The 24,831-nt window shown below is 39.5% G+C and overlaps 1 protein-coding gene across 5 annotated transcripts in view; it reads left to right on the top strand.

Moving 5' to 3' along the window:
* The window catches only part of Osbpl9 (oxysterol binding protein like 9), a 129,234-nt gene that overhangs the window by 89,341 nt on the left and 15,062 nt on the right, over positions 1-24,831 (top strand). For 3 of the 5 annotated variants that reach the window (XM_013114891.3, XM_005072122.4, XM_013114893.3), the window contains 6 exons: positions 359-388; positions 1,498-1,548; positions 9,077-9,115; positions 12,413-12,503; positions 13,415-13,519; positions 16,981-17,140. In XM_013114891.3, the coding sequence (XP_012970345.1) occupies positions 359-388; positions 1,498-1,548; positions 9,077-9,115; positions 12,413-12,503; positions 13,415-13,519; positions 16,981-17,140 (476 nt within the window). The remainder of the gene's footprint in view (positions 1-358; positions 389-1,497; positions 1,549-9,076; positions 9,116-12,412; positions 12,504-13,414; positions 13,520-16,980; positions 17,141-24,831) is intronic. The other 2 variants (XM_005072121.4, XM_005072123.4) reach the window with 1 other exon arrangement.

A 24,831-nucleotide genomic window follows, 5' to 3' on the forward strand; every position in this document is an offset into this window, starting at 1 on the left:
TTTTATTGTTGTTTTGTTTTCCTACTAACAGTGGCTGAACAGTTTTGGAAAATCATGAAGTCTGTAATAAATATAAAATCTGTTTTCAGGGAAGGTATAAGAATGTTTCATACTTTCCTACAAGTCTTGAAGTGCATGAATTTTATGAGTGTCTATCCATAAAATGTTTGGAATTTTAAATTTAAATATTGGATTTAGACTAAAATATAACAAAAAAGGTATTTCCTTCCTAACTTGATTACACTAACTCAGAATATTGTAAGTAAAAAAAAAATCTTTAAATGCTTAATCCCTAAAAACAACAGTATGTACCTCTTTGTGATTCTCATTATTTCTATTTAAAACTTATTTTTCACAGAAAGTTGAAACTCTCAAAGATACAACAAATGTAAGTTATGTATTAAACTCCGACTTCATTTAGAAGCTGCTTTTAAGTGTTCTTCTTTAACCCACTGCTGCCTATAAGAACAAGCAGTGTCTTCATTTCTGTGGATTTTTATGAGGGTGTTTAAGAATTGAGTCATGGGCCACGGACTTTAATAGCCTTGTGGTTGAAATTGATCCCATGTGTCATTTTATTTGTTTTCTAGTCTTAGCTTCAGTGGTATCATGGGAGGTTGTTGTTATCATGGTAGCATATACCTGTAATCCAAGCTGTGGGGAGGTGGAGGCAGGCAGAGGGTTAGGAGTAAAGACCAGCCTCAGCTACTTAGTGAGTCTTAAGCCAGCCTGGAACAGTTTTGAGAACCTATCTCAACAACAACAACAAAAATAGTATCCCATATCTGAGATACTTGGTACTAAAAGTATGTTTAATAGATCATTTGCACATGCATAGCTAAGATAAATAGATGAGGGGACTCAAGTCTGAACACAGGATCCATTTATGTTTCTTAAATACCTTACCTTTCAGCTGATGCTTGTAATTTGACTCCCTTACACCTGAAATTGAGTCTTGGAACTTCAAGGATCAGGGAAACTCAACCTGAACACACTTTCCACTCTGAAATGCAGTGCGATTTGAGTTTCCTTAGTGCACCGCCCTTTGATGTTATCCAATAAACTGCTAATGATATTTGTATCTTGAGAAAAGTATTTTTTAAATAGGCAAAATAATATTTCAGATCTGAGTATTGTGACCAGATCCTGTACTGTGTCATGCTTTAGGAATTGACATTGGTGTTGCTGCTGTTGATCTAAAGAATTGAAGGCTAGTCAGACTCACATATCTTTCTTTCTCTTTGAGAGAAAAATATTAGATACTATTTGATATACTTGATAGTGTGATATTCCTTAGTGAATGATAGAATTGCTAATAAATACCTTGTCACACTGTCAGCAAATCAGGACTCATCAGATACACAGAAGAGAGTATTTGATGTGTAGACATTTCTTCTTTGTATATTTGAACTGATTTTTAAAAATATTTTAAGCTCTAATATCATATAACTATTTTATTTGCAGCAAGATCCTAAAATCAGTGTTTTGTCTTTATAGAGCATGGTAGAATCAATTAAACACTGCATTGTGTTACTACAGATTGCTAAAGTAAGTACATTTTACTTTTTATTTCCTTTCAAAATTTATGATTTAAAAAAATTGTTTTGGAATTTTTCTTTAGTAGGCACAAAACTTGGTTCTGAAACATTACCTTTCAACAGTAAACCAAATTGTGGGATTCTATATTTTATTGGATAGCTACTGAGTTTGGATGTTACCACACACACATCTGTCTGTTCGCCTGTTTTCCAGTGATAGTCTCTGGTGGTGGCTAGGAAAGAAGGGAGCACGTGCAAAGCGCTCGTTTTTTGCTTTTACTATGTCTGCAGCTTGGAGTGGAGGCTATATTTTATTAAATATTTTACATAAGTTTTTCTTAGAAATCAAGAATTAAACTTTTGTACAGCTATTTGTCTTATACATAGTAAAGTGTATAATAAATATATTTTCGAAATTGGTGTTTGACACAGGTTTTATTTTTTGTTTGCTTATTTTAGAGGAGGAGAGGATACTGAACTACATTGGTGAACCACTCATTAGTTGTTGTTATCCATGGAACAAAATGGGTAGTGAATTGTGGGCTAAATACTAATATTTATCTGCTTTTATAAAAACTTTTTTTTGGGTATGCTCCAATATATAGGCCTGGAATTTCCAGAAAGAGAAATATGTTTGAGGATAAGCACTTGGTAAAAAGCCTTCCATGCACTATTATACTTGACGTCTGTGTGTCTGTTTGTATCTAGAGGTTAGAAGCAGGTAGGTAGACAGCTTAGCAGTCAGGCTTGAAAATAATCAGTGGTCTTATTTACTCATTCACATGTTTTTGTTTGCCCAATTATAGAATCTCTTTTTTTTTTTACCTCCATTGTTAGTGACACAGTAGCATAGGACAGGGTTGGAGGCATGAAATATAGACTAAGGGTTTTGGTTTAGTTTTTCTCAGACCTAAATTTACATGACTGCATGGAAAGTACCTGTAGATATTAGGGGAGGGAGGAATTACACACTTATCAAAAACTGTATCTAGTGTGGTGCCAGAGGAAATACAGTTTAGACTTACGGGCCAGTCTTTGTAGTCTATGAAAGATATTCACAACTTTGGGTAGCTGTACTTGGTGTGTAGCCTTTCCTTGGCTTAGTGTCTACTTCTTAGGTACTCCTTAAGAGAAGTTCATTACACGATGTATTTATTGTATGTGTAGCAGTCAGAGGGCAACATGTGGGAGTTGATCCTCTTGCATTTAGTCTTATGTCATGCGGGGTTCTGTCTCTGCCTTGGTGTCAAGCACCTTTACCTGCTGCACCATTTTATTGGTCTCATCAAGAGGGTTTTTGATGTTCTCTGCCTTTGGACTGTGTTACAGTTCAGATTATTCAGTTTCTCTTCTACTAGTTTCCACACTTTAATGTTTTAGTCTAGGTTGACAGATCTACTTTTGAGGGTATTTTAGAATGAATAGTGGTATTCTGGAGTCGTTTATACTTTCATAGATTTCTAGAATGAAGTTTTACCAAATACCATGTTTTTTTTAGACAAGTAGGGCTTTGAAACATGTTGGCACTTAATTTCAGTGTACATCATATCGGTTGCCTGCTCAGACGTCTTTCCTTCACACGTGGAAAGGATCACTTGGCACTATAGCATTTGAGCCGTCGTTGCTCTTTGATCCCCTGCCTCTGCTTGATCACAGTTTCGATAACCAGCCTATTTTGCCTTTGTTTTTCTCTTTGGAGGAGGCAAGCTTCTCCTCAGTTCTCGGGACCTTTGCTCCTGTTGGGTGGCTCCTCTCACAGATGTCCACCAGGGTGGTCTCTTATTTCACTTCATTCAGATTTCTGCCACACAAAATGTCTTGACTCTCTGAAAGTCTCTGTGTCACACTGCTTTCTTTTTCTTCATGCCCTTGCATCACTGGTTACAGCTACATGGTGTGCTGTGCTCTCTGACCTGCGTTTTCTGTGTGAGAGCAGTTTGTTTCCTCGGGGACTCACCTGCCACTTGCCTTCATCAGCTCACACTTTGATAACAAAATATCATAGAAACTGGATTTTCTTACTGTTCTGGGTGTTAGAGAATAAGGCTCTAGACCTTTTCAGTTCTGATGAGGGCCCCTTCTCCATCTAGCACCTGCCTTTTCATTTGTCCTCTCAAAGTTTTTGTGTTCAGAAGAATCTCTGCTGTCTATGATCATAAAGAATTTACTTGTGTGTTTTTATTTTGTCTCTTATGTTTATAGCAGTGTTTCACTTGTTGTGGTTGTGGTTGTTACAGTATGAGTAAAGAGCCCGAATTCATTATTTGTTTTTTTTTAAAGTGGATTTTCTATCACAGCCCTATTTGCTGAATCTCAGAAGACTTAGATTGTATGTTAGAATTTATGTGGGTATGTGGAAATGTGTTTAATCTTTGATCTTTTTAAAAGTATGAATGGTTTAAAAAATACCTGAGTTCATAATTCTAGTCAAAAGTTACCCCAAATCATGAGTTGCTCCTGCTCAGTTCAATGACATATTTCCAGATCTTGATCGTGCTTATGTGTTTAAACAAGTTAGTAATAGCCCTTGCACTTGTCACCGTGTGCACAGAATCTGGTTTATGTGGGATCACAGTGGGCCCTTTTCCTAAGTCTCTGGTGCAGGACTGCTGGATACTTGCTTTAGATAATCCTGATCAGCTGTACAAGATAATAGACTAGCTATCTATAGCTTATGGTGGCTGATAAAGCATTTAAGAGGCTGTGTGCTTGTGTAGGTTGCATGCACTTCAAAAGGCAAATGAGCTCTGATTTAGAATATCCTAGAAGATAGCATATATGAAAAAACATTTTGAGGGAAAATTATCAAATGTAGTTTAGTAGTTTATTTTAATATTTATTTGTTATGTATATACAATGTTCATTCTGCATTTATGTATGCCTGCACACCAGAAGAGGGCACCAGATCTCATTACAGATGGTTGTGAGCCACCATGTGGTTGCTGGGAATTGAACTCAGGACCTCTGGAAGAGCAGCCAGTGCTCTTAACCTCTGAGCCATCTCTCCAGCCCCAAGTAGTTTATCTTATCATATAGAAATTAGAAGTGCTAGGTTTATGTTGTGCTAGAATTTTTGTTTTTGTTTTGAGGTAGGGTCACATGTAACCCAGACTGTCCTTAAATTCAGTGAGCTGAGGATGAAGTTGGTGACCTGTGCTCTGCTTTGCTAGTGTTGGGTATACGAGAGTGTGCAGACATTCCCAGTTTGAGCAGTGCTGAGGACCAAACCCAGGTTTCCTGTAAAGCTGAGCTATGTCCCCAGCCCTACATTCTATAGATGAAAGTATACCAGTGGTATCAATCTATAACAACCGCCTTAAAATTGAGTCTTAAAGTAACTCTAGTTACTTATTTTGTGCATAAATAGATGTGTAATGTGGACAAGTCCCATGACTTGTCCCTTATTCATTCATCCATCCATCCTTGTGTTTGCTTCACTGGGGGCTGAAGGATCCACTTTTCTTTATTTAAAGATTTAAAGACCTCTCTCTCTCTCTCTCTCTCTCTCTCTCTCTCTCTCTCTCTCTCTCTCTCTCTCTCTCTCTCTGTGTGTCTGTGTGTCTGTGTGTGTGTGTGTGTGTGTATGTACGTACATATGTACCATATGCATGCAAGAGCCCACTGAGATCAGAAGAGAGCATCAAATCCCCTGGAACTGGAGTTCTAGTGGGTGCTTGGAACTGAACCTGGGTCCTCTGGAAGAGCAGTAAATGCTCTTAAGCTAAGCTGTCTCTCTAGCCCTGGAGGACCCACTTTGAAGATGGCTTACTTCCATAGTTGTAAAGTCGCTGGGGAGTAGAGTTCAGTTCCTTTTCATATTGTTGTCTTTGTGGTTGCCCAGACCTCCTCACAGTGTAGTAGACTCCAAGAAAGCAAGGCAGGTTGCAGTGTTGGAGGTCACATATAACTGTCTTAAAATTCATTTATTTTATTATGCATATGAGTGCTCTATCTGCACGTATGACTTTATGCTAGCATAGGGCATCAGATTCCACTAGAGATAGTTGTGAGCCATCATGTGGTTACTGGGCATTGAACACAGGACCTCTGGAAAAGCAGCTAATGCTCTTAACTGCCAAGCCATTGCTCCAGCCCCTCATGTATATACATTTTCTCTTAGTGGAGTTAGTCACAAAGGCCCACACAGGTTCAGCAGTGGAAAAGATATGATATGTGCCTAACAACAGACCATTTTTGGCACATTTGGTCTTCTATATTTCATATTCTTTTTACGGATTTATTTGTTTTTATGTTATATGCATTGGGTTTTTTTTTTCCTTCATATGTCTGTATAAGGGTATTGGATCCCCTGGAACTGGAGTCACAGACAGTTGTGAACCTGCCACACAGGTGCTGGGAATTGAACCTTGGTCCTCTGGAAGAGTAGTCGGTATTCTTAACCACTGAGCCCTCTCTCCAGCTCTATATTTCATAATCTTAAAGTCTTAGAGAAAAATCAGTTTACTGTTTAGAAATTAGAAGATGAAAACTAAATGCCCTAAGTTTATAATCTGAGCAGGAAACTTGAATTTTCTTTCTATAATTCTAAATGATTCATATTTTTAATTTTCTGTATCAGAATTACTGAGACTTTAGAATTTCAAATGTGTAGTTAACTCATTTGTTGACATAAAGGGGAAAATATCAATTTGAATTGTGTAGATAGTAAGTGTAATTACTCTCGGAGATTTGCAAGGAATGTGTGTACTGGGCCAAAAGTTCTTAGACCACAGCTAGGCTAGCTAGGACAGATAGGACATAGCATTTAGTCACAGAGTTGCATCATCAAAGCGAGTAGCACAGAAGCAGCACTAGAACCCAGAAGCATTTCCGAGTCTTCTGCAGTGAAATCCTATAGGATGTGCCCCGTGCCCACAGTGACAAACCGAGTGTGAGAACTGCTGTTTACCAGGAAGCTTGCCAGAGACACTCGCTGTCCCCAGGTTCTTACTAGAGTTCAAAGTAGACACTCCTACCATTCTAGACTCTAAATGTAGACCATGTTGTTTACACAAGAGGCTTAGTGAGCCACTCTTTCCTGTTGGGTGCTTTGAACCCTTTTCAGACTCAGTTCTGAGGTAAGTGAGGTGTTTGTTGTGACTTTCCCAAGGAACTGTCTTCAGGTTTGCTGTAGTAGCTCTTTTCTGCATATGCACTTAAAAAATGGTGCCAAATCTTCAGATTCTTCCTGATTGGCACTTTGATGTGCAGATTTCTGAAAGTCCATATTAATAGATAAATATTTGGGATATAATTTGACCATTATGTTTAAAACAAAAACTAAAGATTGACTTCTACTGAATCTTGAAAGCTTGCAGGTAGGATAGTTAACACAGTAACATTTATATGTATTATCTGTGTAATTCTGGAGGGTGATTGTGGTTATGCTTGCTACTGTGGAATTACTCTAGCTGTCACACTACTTGTGTACCTGGTTTCTCTTTGCATCATTGTTTTGGAAAGCCTCCCAAGTGTTTAGTGGAAAAAGCAAAGGCTATAGCTGTCACCTGAGTCTCTCTGATGTCTTCCTTTGGTACTGCATGTCCTAGTTACAGTTTCTACTACTGTGACAAACAGCATGACCAAAGGCACCTTGGGGAGGAAAGGGTTTGTCTCTATACTTGTCTCAGGTTACACTTCATTGCTGAAAGAAGCTGTAAAGGGAACCTGGAGGCGGAACTGAAGCAAAGCAGAGAGGAGTGCTGCCTACTGGCTTGCTCTCCATTGCTTGCTCAGGCTGATTTCTTACACCACCAGGATTTTCTGCTTACGTGGCACCACCCACAATGAACGACCCCTCCCCCTATCAGTCATCAATTTAGAAAAATGCCCTGCAGTCTTGCCCACAGGCAGTCTGATGGAGGCACATTCTCAATTGAGTCTCCTCTTCAAGTTGACAAATCCATCAGGGACACTGCATTTATATTACATACCTCATAAAAACTCTGAAATAGGTACAATTTTGCATGAGTGAATATGAAGAAGCCCAAGAAATGTAGTTTACCGAGATTGCAGTATTCTAAAAGGATACTAGTCATATGATATACTTTCTTAAAGATAAGTTTATTTATTCATTTATTAATGTCTGGCCTCAGGTTCTCCTCCCCCCCTCTCCTCTTGGTCCCTTCCCCCTCTCCATCCTCCCTCTGTTCCCATCCCCCAATCTACTCCTCCTCTGTTTCTGTTTTGGAAAGGGCAGGTCTTGCCTGAGTGTCATCAAAATATTGCCAAGTGGTGGTGGCCCACGCCTTTAATCCCAGCACTTGGGAAGCAGAGGCAGGTGGATCTCTGTGAATTCAAGGCCAGCTAGGGCTCTTTTACAAAGAAACTCTGTCTCAGAAAACTGAAACAAAACAAAACAAAACAAAAAAGCCAAAAACATGGCACATCAAGTTGCATTTAAACTGAGCAACTCCTTATGTATAAGTCTGTAAAAGAGTCGGAGACAGCCTCTGTTCCCAGTGTTAGGAGTCTCACAAGAAGACCAAGCTACACAACTGTAATATATACAGAGTGTCTCGGTCAGTCCCATGCAGGCTGCCTCGTTGTTGGTTCAGTCTATGAACCCTATGAATCCAGGTTAGTTGGTTGGTTGTTTTCTTGTGGTGTCCTTGACCCCTCTAGCTCCTACAATCATTTCTCTTCTCAGGATTCCCCAAACTGTGCTTAATTTTGGCTGTGGGTCTGCATCTGTTTCCATCAGTTGCTGGATGACACCTCTCTTATGACAATTGGACCAGGCACTGTTCTGGTCATAGGAGATGGTCTGTTTGGGCTAAAGGTGTTTTGCTTCCTTAGATTTTTCTGAGTATGTATTTTCTCCCAGAGATCTTTGATGGCTTTCTAGATGGTACTCATCAGGAGATGCTCTTCCATCCTATGGTTGAGACCATCCCAGAAGACAACTAATTCTTCATGTTCGTATCCATGTTGGTCACAGAACCCATTAGAAGGCAAGTGGGAAGGAGGAGTACAGAAGGGAAGAGTCCAGGGTCCACAAGACAAAGTTCTAAGTCCTTTCTCATGCAGTTATGAGGAAGGGTTTTATGTCACTGACTTTTCTATCACTTTCTTCACACTATGAGGCACGACCTCAGAGAGGCAGGACAAAATGGTAGTTAGGAAGAGCGTGAATTCTGCAGTGAGGTTGTCTGTATTCGGAGCTCACCTCTATCACAATATCCAGTGGTGACAATCATACTGCCTGTGGGCATGGGGATATAGTTCAGTTAGTAAGGTGCCAGCCTAGCATGCCCAGAATCCTGGGTTCCTTCCTTAGCCTCATGTAAACCAGGTGTGGTGGTTTAAGCCTGTAATTGGATAACTGTCATATTACTGTTCTTGGTTGTGTTGCCAGTGATAGAATTGTGTCTGGTTAAGACTGAGTACCACGTGAACTGAAAATCTCAGTGGAAGCAGAGAAATAATGTTCTAACTTCATTACTTACCTAGCAAAAGAAGCTTTCTTATTAGGAAAAGTACACAAGGCATTACTTAATGTGAGAATGAAGTTAATATCTTTAACATTTTTCCTTAAGGACCAGAGTAATGCGGAGCAGCACGCAGATGGAATTATAGTAAGTCTAATGCGGTCTTTGTTCCTTCACTCTTGCAGCGCGTTTATAACCAGTCCTGTCAGGAGAAGCCTGAGTTTCTGTTCGCTTTCAACACCAACTCCTCTCTTCACCTACTCACTGCTTTTTGTTTTTAACTCTTGCAATTTTCCTTGAGCTCCTAAAGTTGGTCATCTTTCAACAATCATTTGGAGGGGAAATGGCAGTCTTAAAATTAAATTGTTCTACGTATTGGATCTGCGAATTAATCACTTTGCATGTGTCAACTTGAAAGGTTAATTAGCTTTCACAAAGTCTCGCTCACCAAGCTGCATTTCTTATCAAACTTTTTTCTCAGATTGAAGCAGAGGGAGGGATGTGCAATATTGAAATGTACCTTCATCTAATCAAAATATATTTATAGCTATATGTTCTCTTGTTTGCTTTTTAGATTTTGTGTTTATTTGTCAGTACTGTGTTGTGTAATCTATTCTTGGTAGAACAAATAGCATGGGCTCTTTTGACATAGTTATTCTTTTTAAATCCTCTGCTTTTTATCCTTCTATTACTTTTTAACATTTCATTTATAAATAAGAAATTTATGGCTAGATTTCTTAGCTGTAATAAAATATTTTAACAGTATGTAATGTGAAGATTGGGGAGATGGCTCAGTTGGTAAAGGACCTGCCATGAAACAACAAGGTTAGAGTTTGAACCCACTGTACCCACATAAAATCTAGGTATGTGTGGAACACACCCATAGCCATAGCACTGGGGAAGGAAGGGGAGAGACCTGTAGGTCCTGTCTCAGAAAATATGGTAGAGAGTGATAGAAGAAGACAACCATTACTGACCCCTGGCCTCTATGCACAAGGGCACGTGTGTGGACACACAGAGACACTCACTGCACATACACATATTCTGTAGGCTGTTTTAGGCCTTGAACTGCTGCCTCCATTTTCTAAGTAGTTAGGATTATAAGCAAAACGCCAATGGGTTAGATTAAATTCCCATATTTTGTAATGCAAAGAAGGTTAAAAGTTTTTGTAAAATTTGTTTTGTTTGAAAGCCTAATATTAGAATATTTCATCTAGAAGAAAGTTGAGTTCCAGTCTCCGATTCTAATTTTAGTATATGTGCTGCCGAAGCGAGCACCAGTCTCCGATTCTAAAGGTGGTCATTTCTGAGACTCTTCAATGGGAAAAATAGTCTGTTTTCATTCATGTGTGTCAAAGTATTAGTGAAAGGACTTTGCCTTTGTTTAGTTTTGGCTTTATAGTCCTGGGGATCAAGCCCAGGGCCTTATACATGTTAGGCCAGTGCTCTGCCACTCAGCTGCAGCCCCAGTCCTTTGTGACAAACTTGGAGTCCTTAGAGAGGAGCACTGGGGACAAGCAGTTTATCCTCACAACAGCTTTTGTTGTTTTTGTTTGTTTCCCTGTGTAGCTTTGGAGCCTGGCCTAGAACTAGCTCTTGTAGACCAGGCTGGTCTTGAACTCACAGAGAACCGCCTGCCTCTGCCTCCTGAGTGCTGAGATTAAAGGTGTGCACCACCACCGCCTGGTTCCTCAGAACAGCTTTAAGACTTGTAAGAGTAATGACCAGAAAGCCATTAGATCAGTGGTTCTCAGCCTTCCTAATGCTATGACCCTTCAGTATAGTTCCTCATGTTGTGGTGACCCCCCAACCATAACATTATTCATTATTTTTTTTTGCTACTTCATAACTGTAATTTTGCTACTGTTATGAATCATAATTAAATATTTTTGGAGATGGAGGTTTGTCAAAGGGGTTGCAACCCACACATGGCCTGTTGTATTAGAAGCTGTATAATCCAGGCTCTTGTTCCATTTTATTCACTAGGGGAAACTGAGGCCCAGAGAGGATGACAAGCTTGAGTAATTCAGGGAATTAAAACTCTAGGTCTCTAATCCCAGCACTCGGGAGGCAGAGGCAGGCGGATCTCTGTGAGTTCGAGGCCGGGCTGGACTGACAGCCTCCAAAACAATACAGAGAAACCCTGCCTCGTAAACCCCCCCCCCAAAAAAACTCTAGGTCTCAGTTTCAGTACATTCTCTACTTCCCTTTACTAAATACTTAATTATTAAGATTTTCATGGTGTCACCTGTAAGTGTTCTTTGGTTTTTCAGTTAATATCTGTGGTAAGTAGAATCAGAATTCTTATGTTCAAATTACTTAAGAAAATCAGTTTGAATACTTTTTTAAATAGAGAAGGGTTTGATAACCTGAAAAACATTTCAGACAGTAAATGACAATACCTAAAAAAAAATCCTTCTATCTTTATCTCAGTTTTTGCTAAGTGGTTTTTAAGGTTTTATGGGTACATTTCAGGGTCATTCAGTAGTAAAGATCTTGTTTAAACAAACCAGGCATGGTAGCAAACCTCTGTACTCACAGCATGAAGGAAGGTCAGACCAGAAAGTACAAGTTTGAGGTCAGCCTTGTCTACATGCTCAGTTCCAGGCCACCCTGAACCTCAAACCCATCCTTTAAATTCACCCAGACTACACCCCTCCTCCCCCCGCCTTTAAAAAAGCAAAGTGAGGCCAACCAGTGGTTGAGGTCAGGCAGTGGTGGCTCATTCCTTTAATCCAGCACTCAGGAGGCAGAGGCAGGCAGATCTCGGTAAGTTCGAGGTCAGCCTGGTGTACAGGGTGAGTTTCAGGACAGCAGGGCTACACAGAGAAACCGTGTCTCAAAAAAACAAAATGAAACAAAAACCCCCAACCAAAACAAGCTATGGATCTTTGGGTTTAAAGCCCATCATGCTGTCAGGCTGTCAGAATAACTTCTTGATTTAGAATCAGAAATCTATATTCTTGTCTTTAACCCTAACGTTGTCACTACATGTTTGAATGCCCATACTCAGTACAAGGCACCCCATTGTGGAATGTGTAGTCAGCCACCTCTGCTGTGTGCTGTTGATTGCGGGAGCAGGAGATTTCATCCCAGCAATACAAACCATTATCTAGTGACTGGCGTGCGGGTTAGTAACGTGAAGCAGTCCTGTGGGGGCACTGAGTTGAACTGAGGTGGTTGTTTGCTTTCTCGCTTTGCAGGTTTTCCATTTAGCTCCCTTCTATGACAGTGACTCACTCAGTTTTCTTCCTTTCTGTGTTTTGTTGGGAGAAACTCATACTTCTGTATAAAAAGATCTGTTTCCCCTTTGCATTTTGACCAACTTACCTATATGCTCTCCTGTGGTTTTTGCTGTTAGAAATGTGGCATTTTTTTTGTTTGGGGGGTCAGCATGAGAAGAACATTTAATTAAGAATAACTCTGCTGTGTTTCTTATCTCAGAGTACTATTAATCCTGTAGATGCAATATACCAACCTAGCCCCTTGGAACCCGTGATCAGCACAATGCCTTCCCAGACTGTCTTACCTCCAGGTACAGTATTTGGAACCATGTTTCACAGACAGTAGTGGATATGAAGAAATTAATCTGTTTGATAATCACAGTAATCTTAGATTTTCTATGTATTTTTAAAATAATGGCAGTCACATAATATAGCTGGAAATGAACTAGAAAAGGGAGGCAACATCTTGGGTAGTGGTGCTTTTGAGGTCAGTGGAAGGGATTTTGGTTTTCAGAGGTGAAGGTGCCGATTTGCTGCTGATAGGACTGAATTCTATGATTCAGAATTCCTAGCCAAGAAAATGTGTAGCCCAGAAATATGTAACATGGAATAGTCTTCATAATTCTGAACAATAGAAATACTTGACCACAGTAGACATTAATGAGAAAGGGAATGTATATAAGATGCCCTACTAGTTGAGAAGAGAATAACTAATAGTATTTAAAGAAATAAAATAGGCAGAACTAGGTGCAGTGGCTTACACCTGTGATCTCAGCACTTAGGACACTGAGGTAGGAAGACCCCCCCAAGAGTTGGGGCTAGCCTGAGCTAATAGTGAGTTCTTTTCTCAAAAATCCATTTTGTTGCATCATATATTTCTGTGTTCTCTCGGTGGCATAGTAAAGCCATGGACCACACTGTAGAAAGGGAAGTCCTCCATAAAGACACCATGTGACATTGTCTATGAACTTCTACAGCACAGTATTGTCAGCAGCATTTTTAGTTTAACAGAGCAGTTGTGCTGGGTGTTGGCCACCCTAACCGGCTGTCCTGTTGCTGAGAGTGTCAGTGACTCTGAGGAGCTTGGAGATCATAAAGAGAAATAGCATGAATTTGACTTAGTCTAGAACAATCCAGATCTAGAAGTTTTATATTCCAAACAGCTGCAGTTGCTGAGTACATGCTGGTCTATTTTTCTAACTTATTTCACATTCAAATCTAGAACCTGCTCAGTTATGTAAATCAGAGCAGCGTCCATCTTCCTTACCGGTTGGACCTGTGTTAGCTACCTTGGGACATCATCAGACTCCAACACCAAATAGTACAGGTACAGATTTGTATAACCTTTACTTCTTGTAACTTTCCATTAACATGTGGGGCAAAGGATGAAGAAATGTAATAGTTACTGACACTAGCAGTTGCTTAGTTTTTAATTATAGTCCTTCTTGAAGTGGTAGCTTTGTGATTGAACCAAGAGTGTTAGTAATTATAATTTTAATTTTTTTTTAATGTAGGGCTTTCTTTGTGTACCCTTTACTGAGGGCTCCTGATTGAATCTTTCTTTTCTTTTTTTTTTTTTTTTTTTTTTTTTTTTGGTTTTTACGAGACAGGGTTTCTCTGTATTGTTTTGGAGGCTATCGGTCCAGCCTGGCCTCGAACTCACAGAGATCCGCCTGCCTCTGCCTCCCGAGTGCTGGGATTAAAGGCGTGCGCCACCACCGCCCGGCTTCCTGATTGAATCTTAACAACAACAACAAAAATAACAAAAAACAAACTACTCACTTTAGACTTGGACGCTCTCTCACGGAAAGGCATCTAGTAGCAACAGGAGCTGAAGGCCTTGTTGTTACTCCCCGTTCATTTACATGTGTGTGCACCTGCACCTCTTCGCGTGAAGCTCTATTCTCCCTCTGCTCCAGCCTCAGTGAAGTCGTGTGTTCCTGTGCCTGGCTCTTAAACACAGATGACAAAGAGCTTCCCATGTTTATATGGTTCGGTCGGCAGCATTCTTTTTGTAGCTATCTGGGCGGTTGTTAGCATTTTGCCCACTGATGATTTCTTGTAGGGTGATGCATCAGTGACTCACCTTTGATGTGTACTTTTTAGGAAACATTTGTCAGTAACATTTTTGTCAGTTTTGTAACATTAAATATGTCATTTTACATTTTATTACTTATTTGTAATGGTCTTTATGCTTTCTATGATATTCAGGGCTACACCAGTGTTAGATATTAGATATATTTCTTCTTTTAAAATTAAATTTGCAGGCTGGGCGTTGGTGGTGCATGCCTTTAATCCCAGCACTTGGGAGGCAGAGGCAGGTGGATCTCTGTGAGTTTGAGACCAGCCTGGTCTACAAGAGCTAGTTCCAGGACAGCCTCCAAAGCCACAGAGAAACCATGTCTCAAAAAAAACAAAACAAAAACAAAAAAATTAAATTTGCATTGTGTTATCTGTAGAACCAGACTCAAGGAAGTACAGTAACTATTTTTGACTTTGTTAAACCAGGAGGTTTAAAAACTATAAGTCTGGTGAACAAGTGGCACCTTGGCATCCCTTGTCACTCCACAAACACTTGCTTGGTAGAGCTTTTCTGTGTAACAGTGAAATATTATCATGTGACTTTAGCTCACATTAAATTTTGGGGCATTGAGTGCTGTCATACTTGGATCTTTCATATTTAACAGCATTAATGCCTTCTAAATCTTGAAAAAAGAAAAATGAGTTAGCAGTAATTCCTTTATTTGAGATATACCAAAAAGCAATTTCCTTAATGAGGTTAAGGGTTTTTTGGATTCTGTTTTTTTTTATGAACTATGTCATGTCTTATCTTAAAAACAGAATCTGTAGCTGAGTGTATTGGCATTGGGAAGCTGGATCAGGGGAATTGCTGCAAGTTTGAGGTCAGCCTGGCCCATATGATGAGTTAGTTACAGGCTAGCCAGGACTAACTTAGCAAGAGGTTCTTTTTCATAAAACCAAAAAGAAAACAAAAAACCCATGAGCTTTGCTTATTTGTTTTTGCTTTGTATGATGTATATGCAAATTGTGAAATGATCAACAATTTTTCCACTTGGAAAATACATAAAACTTGTTAGTAAATTAAAATGTGAGGAACATTCTGTATATCAACTAGTTTTAATGTAAATTATTTTCAGAAGGTGAGGGTTATCGTCTTGAGATATATTTCTGAAGAAGACACTTCAGAGTACCTTAACATTTTAGAGATTTATTTAAGGGCATTAAAAATTAAGTTAGCATATGATTTTTGTCTTGTTTTCACCCTGACTTCCCTATGTTCTCCATCTCTTTCCCCTTCTCTAGCATAGAGAAACATTGTCCTCTGATAATGAGGTGTGCTGGGATCTCAGTGCTCACGCTTGCAGTTCCCATTCAAACTCGTTTCCTGATGTTTTCTGTTGCATGGTCACATGGAGTATTTGTTACTTTTTGTGTTTCTTGATCTGTTTTTCGGTTCAAACAAGAGCTATTTGGTCCCTTATTTTTGCCATTGAGGAATAGAGAGAATTTAATTATTTGGTAAGGCAACTTACCTTTAAAATTTCTGCAATAAGCTTTAGGGAACAGGCTGTTTTATCTAAAAGGGATCTTTGTGAGCATGGTACACAGGATATCTAGTTGGTTTGTTTATTAACTGAATCAAGATTCAAATACAGGCTAAAAGTCTAGGGATAGATCTTCATTTGCTTCTGTTACTGCTGTCCTTGTTTTCTTTGTTAGTTGTTTTTTGACAGGGTCTCTCTATGTAGTCTTGGATAGCCCATAACTAGGTATGTAGACCAAGCTGGCTTTGAATTCAGAGATCTGCCTCTGTCTCCCAAGTACTAGGATCAAAGGCTTCCACCATCATGCCTCAGTTCCTTGGCTTTTGGCTGCCAGCAATAGCAGTAACTGAACTTCAGTTTCTAACCAGCATCCATAATAGATTAGTCACAAATACCCTGATAGTTGTTAGACATTCAGTGAATTATCTCAATATGCTGATATATGTTTATTCTTGCTTTATTACTGAGAAGTGTACCAAATAGTCACTTCAGAGATTAGATGATAGTCTTTCTTGGGCTCTCCATTAGTTCTGGCTTCTTTAGTTAGATTCTGTCACTAGAAAGATACTCTTCTTATCTTCCTTTTCTGTATACTTCCCTTAGTAGCTCTGTTTTTATCTCTGCCCTAAGCCATAGGCACCTGACTTAGGTTTAGGCAAAAGAGTCTGGGATTCATGGAGAGGTTTTATATTTACTGTGATGCCATGAAAAATGAATATATGAGTATGGTATCCTGAACAGTACCTGACAGTCATGCAGTCTTGGTCTTGCATTTCTATAGATGTTAGTACCTGAGTCTATGGTATAAAGAGCCATGGGTGCTGATGTCTGTTGTGAGATGCCAAACACCAACAAGTATACAATCAACACAGAGTACAAGTTAATCTTGAGTTACAAAGTGGAGGTATAGAGTTTGTCCAATTGTTTAAAAGGACATATCCAGATTGGTGGTGTTATTGCTCAGTGAGAGAACATTTTCCTAGTATGTATGAACCCCTAGGATCAGTCTTCGGTGCCATAAAAAGAATAAAAAGGCTGTGTCCCATCTTGTAGTACAATTTGCCTTCTCATTGTCATTGTCTAATTTAACTCTTGATTAAAAAAATAATATAGAGAATTTTATCAATTTAACCAAACTTGGTCTTAACTTTAGAAAAGTCTGTTGTGGGCCCATCTCCCTAATTACCGTCATTTTCCCTAATTGAAAACTTTTGACTCCTAGGCAGTGGGAATTCACCACCTAGCAGCAGTCTAACTCCTCCCAGCCATGTCAACTTGTCTCCAAATACAGTCCCAGAGTTTTCTTACTCTAGCAGTGAAGATGAGTTCTATGATGCTGATGAATTCCATCAAAGTGGCTCATCCCCAAAGCGCTTAATAGAGTAAGTATGTGAGTAATGTATATATTCAAATGGCTCTTGGTTTTTAAACAATGTAGTCATGAGGCCGCTATTAGTGAGATTTGCCTTGTAACGTCTGTGAAAGGACTGCTTGCTTTTCACTGGCTTATTGAACAAAGTCAGTTCAGTGACAGTTTTGACTTGGACTCCTGATTTAGTAATACAAACTGAATAAATAACATCAACTATGGTAATGTGCCAGTAATGTAGGTCAGCTCTATATATTTCTATAGTGGCATTGTCATCAGGAAGAAGATGAAGTGAATAACCTGTGAAGTGTTATGAAAGAGGAGTCACTATTGCATGTGTTTGTATTAGAGTGGGGATACTTAACAACTAAAAGCAGGAATTTTACTGGGTGGAGGAATGATAGAAAATAACTTAGTTTGTTGGGAGAAATAAACAAACATATATATAAAATCCATGATATGTGGTATATCTATTTGAATGATTATAAACTGGAAGCTTGTAAATAATAGGATTTTATTTTTCATAGTTCAGTTCAAAATCCGGGTATTGGAAGATTTGTTTGTGGTAAGAGACTTGCTTTCTGGTTCACAGGTAATACTTTCTAGAGTGTTCTTATATGGTAGAAGGCAAGGCAACTCTCTGGGGCCTCCAATCCCGTGTACAAGTTATTATCTCATGACCTGATTGCTACTCAAAGGCTGTACTTCTCAATACTGCCACATTCAAATTTCTACGTAAGAATTTAGGAACTGAAGAGATAGCTTGGGGGTTAAGAACACTGACTGTTCTTCCAGAGGAACTAGGTTTGATTCCTAGCACCCACATGGCAGCTTATATCTGGCTATAACTTCAGTTCCAGAGAATCCAGTGCCCTCTTCTGTTCAGCAGGGTCATGCATGCATGCAGAACCTGTAAGCTCACACACCCACATATACATACATACACAGATGTTTCCAAGATAGCAAGCAGTAAGGTTATGCATAGAAAGCCATGGGACATTTTGAGGTCTTGAGCTAGGGGAGGGTTTTCAGAAGAGGGAGAGAATGTGATTCTAAGGCGTGATGAGGTTAGGTAGAGAGAATGGAAATGGGCCTCAGAAGTGGAAGGAGTAGAGAAATGGAACCCTCCCTGTTAGAAAGGTGTGGAGGTGGGCTGGCTCTCCTCAGAAGGGAACCTGTGTCTAAGAAATTGGCAAGCAGCTCTGGAAGCAACACTGCTTCCTTTCCTGTTGGTGTTTAGAAAGCCCCGCTCACCATTACCCAGTGTCTTAAGTGTCTGTGAAGGAAGGAATTTGCAGCATTGATGGATAGGCTCTACAGTCATCATGACATGACAAACTACCCTCATCTTCAGTTACTACATTAGCAGTGCTGAGGAACATTCATCAGACAGGAACCACTGGTGGTAAGGGGATATTTGCAGTATCTTAGGGAATCTGAACCAGCACCCCCTGAATGACATCATTACCCTTGTAGAATGCAGGCCAGAGATATAAAAGAAACATGAGCTCAGTCAGCTACACCAGCAAAGACCAGAACCCACAGCTGAAGATAGGCAGTAAGCTCCAATTGAAGAAAGAACAGCATAAACATTTGAAAACATGACAAACTGGTAATAATATTTACATCTCCTATGGACAAAAATATAAATTTCTCCTACACATAATAATCATTTAGACACTGAGATTTAACATAAATAGGAGAAAAACAGGCAAAGGACATGAATAAAAGATAGATAAATACACATTTAGCCTGCAAAGTAGCTGGCCAGCTTCTTAATAATTGTCCATTGAGTGTACGTTGAGGTTCTATTTCTTAATTATAGATAGACACAAATTGAGATGGAACAGATTGGATGAGGAGTGAGGGTAATCTTTATCACGATTACAAGTGCCGTCTTTAGCCCAGCAATTCCACTTGTGGACACTAGTCCTATAGCTCACTTATACCTGTAAAATGTGCTTACAGTGCTGCTGATTGAGGTGTGGTTTGTAATACCTGCAACAGTCTAACTTCAGGAGGCTACTGAAGAATGGTAATAATATGACTGTGCATAACAATAACGATGCCTACTTAGTGAGATTCTCTGCAGCCTTTTAAAAAGTAGCCTGTTCTGAGTGTGATGACGCACACCTATGATCCCAGCACCAAGAAGGCAGAGATAGGCAAGTCTCTGAATTCAAGACCAGCCTGGTCTACAGAGTGAGTTCCAGGGCAGCCAGGGCTATGTAATGAGACCCAGCCTCAAAAAAACAAACAAACAAAACACACACACACACAAAACAACCAAAAAAAGGTAATAAATTGTAGAACTTCCTAGTATATCTAACTGAAAAAAATAAGGTGCGGGGTTGTGTTTACTACCTTTTGTGTAAAGAGGGAAATATACATTTTTTTCTTGTCTATATACTTAAACACTAGAAAAATACATAGGAAACTTCTAAGTACCTAGTTGGGGAAAGCAGTTGGTTTTAAAACAAATAATTATAAACAGAAGCAAGCTCTTTCTTACTATTAACAGTTTAGTTCTTATTGGGGTTTGTTGCTATTGTCTGGGATGGAAATCGAACCCTGGTCTTTGTGGGTGAAAAGCATTTGCTTGATTACTGAGTTATACCCACAGCCCATATGAATTGTTGCTGCATAAAGGCCACAAGTACAATTGCAGGGAAAGGTTATAAAAAAAAAAACACTCCAGCAGAGACCAGAGTTTTCCCTGTGGCAGGGTCAGGATGAAGAAAGCCAGGGGTAAAAGTGAAAGTGTTCATTTTTCATTTTAAGAAGCAGTAGTTAGAAACTCTGATTTGTACATAGCATCTCATCTGTTTCTGGTTTTTTCTCAGCCTGCCTCCTTCCCTCCCTCCCACCCTCCTCCCTCCCGTGGATTCATAATCGATATAGTTGCATGAACATTTGTGTACTTCAAACCATCAACACAATCTCACAAGCGCAACCATTTCAAAGTTCTGTTGTGTTCCTTTGTCCTTTCTCCCACCACTTACCTTCTTATCCACAGAGCGACCACTGATCTCTTTTTTTGTCACTTCTTTTTTTTTTTTTTTCCTCTCTTAAGAATGTTGCAGGGCTGAGGTATAATCTAGTGGTTAAATGCTTGCCTAGCATGCATTAAACCCAGCGCTGGGATTGGGCAGGAAGCAGTAACAACAAAAAGGACAAGAAGAATATTGTATTAGTGGGCCATACAGTGAACACTTTTGCCGCCTTTTACACAGCATTTATTTTGGAGTTCCCTCCTGTTATCTCTGTATTCATATGTTACTAGCTCATTCCTTTTTATTGCTGGGCATTTTCTGGTGTAGGACCATATACTGCACTAGTTTATTTATTGGTAGGCTGCCAAACTGTTAACAGATTTATTTGTTACAAATAAAACTGTTACAACATCTTTTGTGCCTCCCCCTCACAAAAAGGGCATGAATGTGAGGGGACTGGACTTCTAGTAGTTTGGTGTGACTGAAGTGCAAGGCATACTGTTTTATTTATTAAGCTTTTAGGAAATTTGAACATCTAATCCCTCCCCTCTTAGCTTTTAAATTTTTTCGTATGTTTACTGTTTTTAACCTCATTTCCCTCTCCTCAAATTTGTGACCTTTTTCTTAATATTGTTATATAATACTATATATATAGTTCCATATTTGTGTGTGTGTGTATGAATAAATAGGTAAATACAACCTGCTGAGTCCATTAGTGTTGCTCATGTGTGTATATGATTAAGGGGACTTCTGGAGAAGACTTTAATCCCCCTCTCCCGGTAGTTGTTAATTACTTGTATATTTTCGACCATGGGTGAGGCCCTGTAGATTTCATCCATCCATATTGGCAAGTCAACTGGTGTTGTCACTGTACCATATATATATGGTACAGTCTTGCAGTACACATCCTGGTCCTCTGGCTCTGAAAATCTTTCCATCACCACTACAATCCCCCTTGATGTTCCTGAGCCTTAAGTGTGGCACTTGTGTTGTGGGTGTATCAGTTGGGGCTGGGTGCTCCAAGGTCAGTTGCTCTCTGCATTTTGACCCATTGTGGTATTGTGTAATATTCTCTGCTTGCTACAAAATTAAGCCTTTTGATGGGAGGTGGGAGCTACACTTACCTTTAGAAGGATATGTATTTAGAATGCAGTTAGAGAGTATATTGGTTTGGGAAAGTAGCAGCAGTAGTATGTTCTCCTGTAGGTTCCATGGCTTCAATGGCCATAAGTAATTGGCCAGGTTCACATGAATTCCCTCCTACTGAATGGGTGTTAAGTCCAATCAAACAGTTGTTGGTTACCACAAGGCTTTACATCTGCGTAGGACTATAGATTGCTTTTCTGCATTGTCAACTTGCCTGTCATCTATGGTACTATGAAGGCTAGTTCTTGAAGAAGGCAACCAGGTCAGATCCAGCTTATTACCTCCAAGTCCTCTATCCAAAGTATTTTCAGCAATAGGGACTTCAAGTTCTGGGAGGGCAATAGCAGTAGCCTATGATGTTTGGGGATTTGCTTAGGCTTTCCTGAGCAACAATTCAAAGGGCTACCCCATGTCTCTTACTGGGGTTTTTGTTAGTCCAGGCTCTTGGGGGAGCATTATCACCCTAGGTGACTATCAAAACTTCATTTAAACTAAACACACATATATACTTATATATTATATGTCATTTGGGGTAAATATAAAATGATTCCCTGTGGCCTTTTCAAACATCTCCCCTCCCTCTCTGTGTTGCCTGCCCTTCTTTCCCCCCTGCCCAGTTAAAGCTCTTCTCCACTATTTTCCATTTCCCTCTTTATAGCATCCTGTGTATCCTGCTTTTCCCTGCCTCTAAAGCTCCTTCCTTCCCCAACCTCCATGGTTTCTGTGCTTTTCCTGGCTTCTGCAGTTACTCCAGATTATATCCTCACACCTGAGGCTGTGAAGCTAGCAACCACAGATAAGGGAGAACATGCAGTATTTGTCTTCTCAGATCTGGTTTACTTAACTCAGTATAATATTTTCTATTCCATCCATTTACCACAAATCCCATAATTCATTTTCCTTTACTGCCAGATAGTAATCTGTTGTGTGTAAGTAACCACATCTTCATTATCCATTCACCAGTTGAAGGACATTTTAAGATATTTTTGTTTCCCAGCTGTTGTAAATAATGAACACAGTTGAGCAGTGAGTAGGACATCTGGTTCTTTGGGTGGATATACATACCAACAAGTGGGATGTATATTTTTGAGAATTCTCCATACTTGATTTTTCTCAGTGTGGCTATACCTCTTTGTATTCCCACTAACAATACATGAAAAATTTCCCTCTGTCTGTATCTGTCTATATCTGTCTGCCTGTCTGTATCTACATCTATATCTATATCTATATCTATCTATCAATCATCTATCTAATCTATAGAACTCACTGTTCAGATCCATAGCCCATTTTTTAATTGGGCCATGTTTTGACTTTTTTTTTAGTTGTTTTGTATATTTTGGGTATTAATCCTCTATCAGATGTATAGCTGGCAAAGATTCTTCCCATTCCATGGGTTTCCTCTTCCTTTGCCGTACAGCTTTTTACTTTTGTGAGGTCCTGCCTTTTAATTGTTGTCCTTGATTCCTGGGCAAATGGAGTGCTGTTTATAAAGGCCTTTGCTACTCTCTGTCTTGTAGGGTGATGCCTTTGTTCTCTTCTATCAGTTCCAGTGCTCAGATTTCCCTGCTAACTTCTGTTCTGCTCATTTGGATCATACCCCCACCACCACCCTTCCCTCCCTCCCTCTCCCTCCCTCTCCCTCCTTCCCTCCCTCCCTCCCTCCCTCCCTTCCCTTCCTTCCTCCCTCCCTTCCCTTCCTTCCTCTCTCTCCTCATCTCTTTCCCATACCACACCAGACTATACTTCTGCTCACTCTAATAGTGACCATCTGGCTGGTGGTGCAAGGTACCAGATGGGTCCATGTTTTCTCCTCAGAACCCAGGGCACACAACCCCAAGCCTGTGTATGGGTCCCCTTGACCTGTTCATTTAGCAATGATGCTGGATTGGGCCATGCTTGCACCTGGTGCCCTTTGGCTGAATTCTGACCACCTCAGCCACACAGTGTGGGGTGGGGGCTTTACTGGAGTCCTGAGCTGCTTCCAGTTTTCCTGTTCTTGTGATCTTCTTTGGCACATTTCATCAGTCAGCAATGTGTTATTTGGTTTTCATGAGTGTGTAATATTAGAGATTTTTTTTGCTGTTGATTTTAAGTTTTACTACATTTTCTGATAGGATACACAAAAATTCCAGTTTTTCTGAATTTGTTCAGATTTGTTTTGTGTCCCAGGATGTGATATATTTAAAGAAGCTTCTGTGGATTTCTGAGTAGAATATATGTTCTTTGGTGTTTGAGTGGAATATTTTGTAGATCTCTCTTAGGCTCATTTGCTGTATAATGATGTTTAATTCTGAAGTTTATTTTTATGTCTGGTTGACCTAGTAAAGGAAATACGGTCTTGAAATCACCTACAATTAAGCTGGAGTTTATCTTTGAGTCTTTTCATTGTAGTAATACACTTTTTGTGAAATTGGGTGCTTCAAAATTTGGTACATATGTTTAGGATTGAAATGGCTTCTTGGTTAATTGTTCCCTTGATTAAAATAATGTTTCTCTTCTGGTTAGTTTTATTTGAAGTCTACTTTGTTGAAAATCAGGATAGCAACACCTGCTTGCTTCCCTGCCCCATTTGCTTGGAACCCCACTGCCCTTTTATAGTATCTTCATTTTAAGATGATGCTTGCCTTGCCTGTCTTATAGCTGAGTTTCTTCTAGACAACAGAAAGATAAGTTTTGTTTCTTACACATTCAGCTATCTCATGTCTTTTGGTTGGAGAGTTGACACTGTTAATATTTGAAGTTAGTGTGAGCAGAGGGTGTGATTTGCAGCTGTTTCATTATTTGGATCTTTCTGTTGTTAATAGTACTTTGTGTTTGAATGACTACATTTTGTTTTTCTCTTTTGATGGTCTCTTGGCTGTGTTAGTTCCTCTCTTCAGCCAGAAGTACTCCCTGCAGAGCTGGGTAGTGATCATGGATCCTTTTAGCCTGCTTTATAATGGTAACCTTGTCTTTCTTCTTCACCTATGGCAGATAGTTTTGCTGGGTTCAGTAGTTCAGGTTGCTGTACATTGCTGCATGTTCTTCTGGCTTTTCAGATTTCCACTGAGAAGTCAGCTGTTATACTAATGGTCTTTCCTTTTTTTGTGACTTGTGTTTTTGTTTTTTGTTCTCTTGCAGCTTTCAATACTCTTTCTTTGTTCTGTATTTTTAGTATTTTAACTATGATGTGCTATAGGGAGTTTTTGTTTGTTTTTTAATAGGGAGTTTTTTTCTTAGGTATTTTGTGTGGCACTTGCATCTGTATAAATGTGCTTCCTTAATTTAGGGAAGTTTTTTTTCTTCTGTGGTCTTGTGAAGACCTGGTGTATACCATTGACCTGGGGTGGTTCTCCCTCATCTATGCCTGTAATTTTAATAGTTAATTTTAATATCTTTTTGAAATTTTATTTTTACTAGATATATTTATTTTCTGTGTATGAGTGTGTAGGTGCACTCTGTGTGTGTGTGTGTGTGTGTGTGTGTGTGTGTGTGTGTGTGTGTGTGTGGTGCCCCCAGAGTCTGCAGAGGACATTGGATCCCCTGGAACTGGAGTTATGGATGACTGTGAACCACCATGTGTGCT

This window comes from Mesocricetus auratus, unplaced genomic scaffold (genome assembly GCF_017639785.1).
Source record: "Mesocricetus auratus isolate SY011 unplaced genomic scaffold, BCM_Maur_2.0 Super-Scaffold_100014, whole genome shotgun sequence".
NCBI classification, from domain to species: Eukaryota; Metazoa; Chordata; class Mammalia; order Rodentia; family Cricetidae; genus Mesocricetus; species Mesocricetus auratus.